General features: G+C 31.5%; 1 protein-coding gene across 10 annotated transcripts; it reads left to right on the plus strand.

Annotated features, from left to right (window-relative positions):
* Window positions 1–914: 914 nt before the first annotated feature.
* Window positions 915–3,873, plus strand: LOC105778581 (EH domain-containing protein 1). 10 transcript variants are annotated; one of them, XR_008189736.1, is made up of 10 exons: window positions 916–1,167; window positions 1,237–1,281; window positions 1,578–1,673; window positions 1,765–1,822; window positions 2,005–2,057; window positions 2,148–2,190; window positions 2,277–2,338; window positions 2,607–2,720; window positions 2,834–3,042; window positions 3,465–3,873. XR_008189736.1 is itself a non-coding variant. In XM_052621706.1 (8 exons), the coding sequence occupies exons 2-8, from the start codon at window positions 1,240–1,242 to the stop codon at window positions 3,471–3,473; spliced, it is 366 nt and encodes a 121-aa protein (XP_052477666.1). In that variant the 5' UTR covers window positions 915–1,167; window positions 1,237–1,239; the 3' UTR covers window positions 3,474–3,873. The 10 variants fall into 10 exon arrangements, 1 of the variants encoding a protein (XP_052477666.1); XR_001128795.2 differs by having other exon boundaries at window positions 918–1,167; window positions 1,237–1,316; window positions 2,002–2,057; XR_008189735.1 differs by having other exon boundaries at window positions 918–1,167; window positions 2,002–2,057.
* The last annotated feature ends 3,997 nt before the right edge of the window (window positions 3,874–7,870 follow it).

Genomic DNA, 7,870 nt, shown 5'->3' on the forward strand with positions numbered 1-7,870 from the left:
ATATGGTTTAGGGTATATGGTTAATTTAGGATTTAAGGCGGTTTTAGAGTTACAATTTTAAGGTTTATAGATTATGGAATTAGGGATTATGAATTATGGATTGTGGTTTAAGGGTTGTGATTTAGGGTTAGGGGTTAGAGATTAAGAGTTAGGGATTTAATGTTTATAGATTTAGTGTTAGTTAGGGTTTAGGGTTTAGATTAATTAGTATTTTTTAATCTATATATTAAATAAAGTTTAGGGGTTAGTAGTTAGGGGTTAGAGGTTAGAGGTTAAGAGTTAGTGATTTAGGATTTAGAGATTCGAGGTCGGGTTAGGGTTTAAAGTTTAAATTAATTAGTATTTTTTAATTTATGTATTAATTAAGTTCTTATATAATTGTAAAAGAGGGGTTAGGGGTTAAGGGTTAGGGGTTAGTGGTTATGGGTTTACGGTTCATGTTTTATGATTTAGGGTTTAGAAGATAATGGTTAGGGGTTTAGGGTTTAGATTAATTGGTGTTTCTTAATTTATATATTAAATAATTTATTATATAATTGTAAAAGAAATAATATTATTTTTAATATGTTAAAATTATGATTATAGTTTTAATTATTTAAGAGATAATAGATAAATTTTATATATATTAAATGGTTTAGGATTTAAGATTTACTTGAGATTTGTTAAATATACGATATTTATTTTGAGAATATTTAATTTTATGAAATAATTTTTTGCGGCGTTTTTATGAAAAACGCCACAAAAAATAATTCTACTTTAAAATAATTTTTAACAAACAAAATAAAAATTTTTAGCATAGCAAAATGGCATCGTTTTGTAGAAAATGAAATGATTTTTTGTGGCGTTTTTCAAAAACGCCACAAAAATATTCAAAATCCCGCTTACAAAAAATTGATTTTTGGTAACCCGCTCGTTACTCCCTCCTCTTCTCATCTCCATCGCGTGCCCTAAATATAAAAGTTTGTACTTAAATCTTTTTCCCTTTTAATCTCAAAATTCCATGAGTTCCTTTGCCCCAACATCAAATCCCTAAACCTTTTCTTTTTCTCTCCATGAATTTATATATATATATATGCATATAACAAATGATTCATTGATTTGGGATCGGTTACTGCTCTAAAGAACACCAGAAAATTTATCAAGAGTGGTTCAACTTCGTTGATTCAGGTACGATTTTAGCTTTACTTTTTGTTCAAATTTTCGTTTTACAATTTTTTAATATCTTCTTTTCGGTAGATAATGATGGACGCATTACTGGAAATGATGCAATCAAGTTTATTGGTATGTCAAATTTATCGCGACCAGATCTCAAGCAGGTCAATATTATTCTATTTTCATCGTTTTTGGTGGTTTTTATTTTTATTTATTTATTTAAGTTCAGCTTAAACTTGAAGTATCTATTAACAAAAAACATAAGGGATGTTTTAATTGCTTCTGTTACTTGATCGTAATCTCCAAAAGTAAATCTTCAATTGAATAATTGAAGTTTGATTTTCGGTAAATTTAGCAAAATCCAAGCGAGCTTAGAGTTTGATTACTGTTCTTGTTTCCTTTATGCTATTTTCTAAATGATTCAGCTACATTCTTGTTTTGATTCCTTAATGGTGTGGACAACTGTTGATTCTAAGAGGCAGAGATTTCTTGGTTTCAAAGAATTTGTTTTTGCTATGCAGGTTACGAGTTGCAAGTTTCTTTAGATTATGATATAATATATATTGTTATTGATTTCTTCTAATCTGACCTCTTGTTACTTTTAATGCTTAGCTGGTTTCGCTGGTGCAAGAAGGTCATCAAATATCACATGATCTCCTGAATGGTGATGGTATTATGATTTAGCATGTCCCTCTTTCTGAATTGCATGGTTTGAATGTTTATTTCATTCTGAAAACTTTTGAGGTGTATTTATTTATTTAGAAACTGTTTTTTTGGTTGTCTTGCCAGTACATTTATTGTCTTGTATAATAGTCAGAGCTAATGTTAAGGTATGCTGATATATTGCAGTAGACTTTGAGAATATTAGACCTCCTGTAATGGAAGGCTTAGATACATTAATCATGGTATGTGGCTTCTTACTTTTACTTTCTTAAACTGTATGTTCCATATGCTTAGCGTCTGGAATTTCTTATCATTTTGCTTGATTTATTCAGAGAAAGAAACAATCTTCAAAGTCAAGTAGCCTTGAAAGCAATGGTATGACTTTCTTGTTGTAACCTTTGATGATTAGTTTACTCCGATTTCACTATCATATGTTATTTTTACAAGTTGGGGGCTTGCAGGTAGTTCTTCAAATCAAACATCACCTGCATCTCAATTGTTTTCTTCAAAATCATCAAAGAAGGTTTGTTTTGTCATTTTATAGTTGATCTTCCTTTGCTACTGATGCTCTTGTTACTACCATTTTAGTCTAGATATAATTGCTTTATTTATATCAAATTCATATTTGTCTCTTTATTTTACTTCCATAACACTTATGTTTTTTAGCTTTGGTATTTGTGTTGTTAATGATGTTAATATCTATCTAATTCCTTTACTTGATCCTTTTTTAGTGTGTTTTTATTTATCTGCATCCTTAGCATGTGTAACAAATCCTTTCTTGTGTAGAACAGATATCTTTGTCCTCTGTGACTTCAATTATAGACGGCTTAAAGAGATTGTACCTTTAGAAGTTGAAGCCTTTAGAAGTTACATATCATTTTAATGATGTTGTATCCCCATTGTTGGTGAGTGAGTTATAGATCCAACTCAGTTTTAACTATCCTTGACTATGTGCTAAAAGTTCTATTTAACAGCTCTGTAAAGCTAATCAGCTGGTTCTGATTTTTGTTTATTGCAGACAAATAGTGATTTTATATGCCCTTCGCCTTTACCAAAACCAACAGCCTCCACTTGTTCTTCACCATGGAACCAATGATCTTCGCCTTTATCAAAATAGGTGTAGTTTATAAGTTTAAATCGCCTTTATCAAAGTTTAATATAAGCAAGTTAGAGAGGAATCAAGAAAGGGAGCACTTCATCTAGGATACAAACAAGCTTTGGCTTTTTGTAAGTCTTATACATAATTTCTTATACATAATTTTTTTCTTGATTTACTTATGTGTTCTTATTCTTGTAAAATTACATATCTGACATGAATTCTTGTAAAAGAAATAAATGGTTGAAGTTGAGCGGTGTAGACAATATTTCATTCTTTATACATCTCTCTTTCTTACTCTCTAGTGCCCTTCATTTTTCAATTTGGTGTTCCATGCACCAGTTCCTTTTGAAGAATGAAAATTGAAGCTTTTTCTTTCCATGTTCTCGGATCATGGAAAATTCTTTATACATTCCATGCGAAATTGCGTATTTTCTTAGCATTAGTTGTTAATGTTCACAGATGTGTAGATTATTTTCGATGGCAAGCTAGAGTTTTTATTTAAAATATTTGAGGATGGATTTTGCACCGCTAACTTGATGCTTGATTGTAGGAGTCGTGAATTTCTATAGCAAGAAGGGCATACTGCCTTCGCAACAAAGGAAGAGGCAGACATTGAGTTTGTGGCTGAAGGCTTCAGTGCAAGACCTTGCTTCTCGTGCAGCTGGTCAAGCCATGGCTGAAGCTGTAAAAAGCATCAGCCTCCAAATACAGTATATCAATTTGAGGTTTCCTGTAGAGCCCTATCTAGTGACCGTTCGCTACAGGCTCATCTTCTGAAGGTCTCTGTTAGTTCATATTTTCTATTTCTATTTTACATAATAAGGCACCTATATGGGGTCCTTTAAGATGAATGTCCATGTGAATGTTATTATTTCTCGTCCAAGTCTCTTCATTTGTCCTTGTATACTAGCTTCTTTAACCATGATTGTTAATTATTACGTGTTTTGTAGCTTCTTTTATATTTGGCCGAGTTAATATAGATTATATGAGTTTGAACATAATATTTTAATTCTAAATTTAAATTCATTAATTTTTATATTTACCTTTAAAGTTAAAATTTTAATAGAAAGTTCAATTTAATTTAATTAATTTTTTTATCCTTAAAAGTACATAGTTTAGAGTTTAAATATCAAAATAAAACATAATATAATATTTATCATAGAAATAAATATTATTTAATTAATTTTTTTTAAAAGTTATGTTTTTAGCGGCGTTTGTGAAAAAGCGTCGCTAAAAGTCATTTTTATAGGGCCTTTAAAAGTTATGACCTATAGTGGCGTTTCTGGTAGAAGCGCCGCTAAAGGTCCTGGTCTTTAGTGGCGTTTGTGGTAAAAGCGCCGCTAAAGGTCCTGATCTTTAGCGGCGTTGGTCGTAGAAGCGCCGCTAAAGGTCATGGTCTTTAGCGGCGTTTGTGAGAAAAGCGCCGTTAAAGGTCATGGTCTTTAGCGGCGTTTGTGAGTAAAGCGCCGCTAAAGGTCATGGTCTTTAGCGGCGTTTATTTTTGAAAACGCCGCTAAAGTTAGCGACGCTGTCATTGGCGGTGTTTTTTGCGGCGCTTCTTAAAGCGCCGCAAATACTTTTAGCGGCGCTAAAGGCCTAAAAAAACGCCGCTAAAAGCCTGTTTTGGCGTAGTGTCTCAACACAATTCTAATTTCGTTAAGGTCATGACAACTTTACCATAAAAGAATCTATGATGAAATATATTTAATTTACTTATTCAACGAATTCGTAATGACTAATTAATTTAATTCTATTTTCAAATTTCAATTATTTATTTATGATTAATTAAATAATAATTTGAAAACTTTAAACTAATTCTCAAGTCATTTCTATATTTACTGATAAATGAATTCATTTGTTAATACAACCCATTTCTCTAACTTTATCATTTCCATTCATTTTTGTTCATTTAGATTTACGTGCAATCTATTTTTGATTTCAACGAGCTAGCGGAGGAGACTGATTGGACATATCTAATTAGGACTCAAATAATTTATATTTAAGTACCAACTTTTTACCTATATGAAGTCATTCCAGTTTAGTATCATGATTGAGCTCTCCCTAATTACATACCATTACAAAAGCAACTTAATATGTGCTCATTCAATGACCTCGTTATAAATGTGTTATCCTCATAGAATATCCTTAATCTTTTTAGGATAAATTCGTTCTCCCAATATGATCCTATTTTATTTCTTGGTAACCACTACATCTTCATTCATGAAAAGTCAATTACTATCAGATAGTAATAGAGTCATTTATTAGAAATGCAAATGACTCATAGTCACGTTTACTTTTTATCTATCATGTAATACCGATGAGAAGATATCATTTACCCATTAGTTGGGTTATGAATGCCAGTATTGTAAATAATATTGTATACTATAGATGTCGTATACCCAACGCACTAGCTTTTGATTCCTTATCTATTTGAACTCAAACTTTTACTTACATCAAAGTATACGAGTCACAGATATATAGTCCATTATCTAGTCAGGGTTAAGGTATGCCACACTATAAATGTCACATGTGAATAAACGCATAAATGAATCTAGGATCGATTCTACTTGGGTCTTGTCCGATGTACTATTAATCCAGTCAGCCACATCTGTGTCTTTATCTTTAAGGGTCATCCGCTCTGATGATTAAAAGAAAGCATCTCCACATTTGGACTTGATAGATGACATATTAGTCTTTTAGTCGATTTTCTTGTTTCCTATTAGACTAAGGTCATGTTTAGATTATCTACTAATAAAAGTTGAATTTTATATAACAATCCAACCATGTAATACTGCTTAGTATAAGTTAAACATTGGAAAATCAATTAGTCAATCTTTGCTTCCATTTTTTTTTTGCGTGCAAAAATCGTTGAAGAAAATAAACAAAGAATATTAGTGTAAATAATGGATATTTTATTAAATCAATTTGTTCAAAAAATACAAGGATACAAAGATGAATATATTATACTTAGGGCACTAGATCCAACAGTGACCATGGAAGAGAGTTTAAGAATAAGGATTTTGCGGATTATTGTGAAGATAAATGGATCAAGCATGGGTTTTCTGCTCCAAAAAATCTATAGTATAATGGAGTTGTTGAACGCAAGAACAAAAAAAATTCAAAAGATGGTTGGTGAATTGAGCTACTTTATTAGCTTTCATATTAAGTAGATGAAAGATGAAAATTTTCTTTCATAATAAAACCATACCAAGAACCTTGTCAAAAAGTTTGGGATGCAGAATGCTAAGAAAACTAGGACACCTATGGCAATTGGTGAGAAATTATCTAAGGATGAAAAGGGAGTGCCAAATTTAGAGACCACTTATAGAAGTAGGATTGGTAGTCTTTTGTACCTTATTACTAGTATCCCTGCTTTATCATTTAGTATCAGAGTATGTGCTAGGCACTAAGCAAGTCCAAGAGAGTCCCATGTGATATGAACAAGATAATTTGATATGTCCATGGAACTACTAATTTCGGAATTTGGTTTTCAAAAGATAGCACAAGGAGTATGGTTGGACATAGTGATGCTAATTGGGCAGGAAACATTGATGATCAGAAAAGTACATCTGGTGGTTGTGTCTACCTTGGATCAAATTTTGTGTCATGGTATAGTAAGAAGAAAACTTCTATCTCATTGTCTATTGTTAAACCTGAGTACATTGTTGTAGAAAGTTGTTGTGCTCAATTTCTCTGGATCAAGCAAAAGATAAAGAATTTTGGTATTGAATTGAGCATGAATACTAATTCGTTTGATAACAAAATTACCATTAATATTTCCAGAAATCTAGTACAACAATCAAGCTCCAAACATATAAACATAAGGCATCATTTTATACGACAGCTAATTAAAAATGATGCGGTTGAGATTAAATTTATGTCTACAAAATATCAACTAGCTGACCTGTTCATTAAACCATTGGATGCAATTAAATTTGAGCACTTGAGGACCTCAATTGATGTGTGCCGAGTTTGAATAACTCGAACAGTTATTGGAAGAAATCCAAACACAGACTCTTGATGTTGTTTTGAGTAAGGATATTTTTGGGTTCCAAAATTTGTTAGAAAGTGTCTTTTCTAATGCATGTTTCTCTCACCAAATCTTGGAGGGAAAAGGCATTTTTAAAATGGTAGAAATCATGAAAATGCATTAAACTTAGATTGGAAATTGATTGAATTTTTATTTCCAAAAAAGTCCTTAAAGGACTATGTAGTGGCCTCTCATCGATTTATATTTTCCATACATTGAGCTTTGATCTTAATTTTATTCTACCTTTATTGTTTGCCTCTTAAACTTCTCCCACTAAATGGCAAGAATGAAGATGACTTCTTAGGAGGAATTTGAAAGGTTCCAAGAAGAACAGAGGAATAAAGGAAAGGGTGCTGGAAAATTCTAATTAAAAAAATGAATTATAGTTATAACGAAAGTTTAAAATTTTTCAAAATCAAGCTAGTTTGTGATATTTATAGCAATAAATTTTTTTTTCTAAAAAGTACCTATGCTTTGTGTGAGACAGGTTTGAGTTGATCATGGCTCTCAATTGAATGACTCTCTCCACTATCCTTGTACCCTGAATTGTGCCGAGTGTGGACTTGAGCAACACGAACCAAACACGGAATAGGAAAAGATATTATTACTTTCAGTAAGAAAGTAATTCTCTCAATAGAAATTGAGAAAGATAGTAATTCCCAAAAAATATAGTTTATTCTAAAGTAAATAAATTACTACTATTTTCTACTAGAATAATGATAACTTAATAACTAAGAAGTGTCTTAATTAGGTCAACCGGTGCCATCTATTTATAGGGAGAGATAGAAAAATCTTGATTAAACAAGACCTTATAAAATAATACTATTTTAATAGAAAACTCACTCCTACTCAAAGTAGAGTGGAGGTGGGCAGCACACCTTAGTTAATAATAGCAGGGTTGTTGCCCCACTCATCTATTACGAAGG

The sequence above is a fragment of the Gossypium raimondii genome, chromosome 10 (genome assembly GCF_025698545.1).
Source record: "Gossypium raimondii isolate GPD5lz chromosome 10, ASM2569854v1, whole genome shotgun sequence".
Taxonomy (NCBI): Eukaryota; Viridiplantae; Streptophyta; class Magnoliopsida; order Malvales; family Malvaceae; genus Gossypium; species Gossypium raimondii.

Coding starts and splice junctions, on each gene's coding strand:
- LOC105778581 (XM_052621706.1), top strand. CDS start 1,240: ATGATGGACGCATTACTGGAAATGATGCAATCAAGTTTATTG. Junction 1,282..1,577: donor TGATGCAATCAAGTTTATTG/GTATGTCAAATT, acceptor TAAATGATTCAG/CTACATTCTTGTTTTGATTC. Junction 2,191..2,276: donor AAGTAGCCTTGAAAGCAATG/GTATGACTTTCT, acceptor GGGGGCTTGCAG/GTAGTTCTTCAAATCAAACA.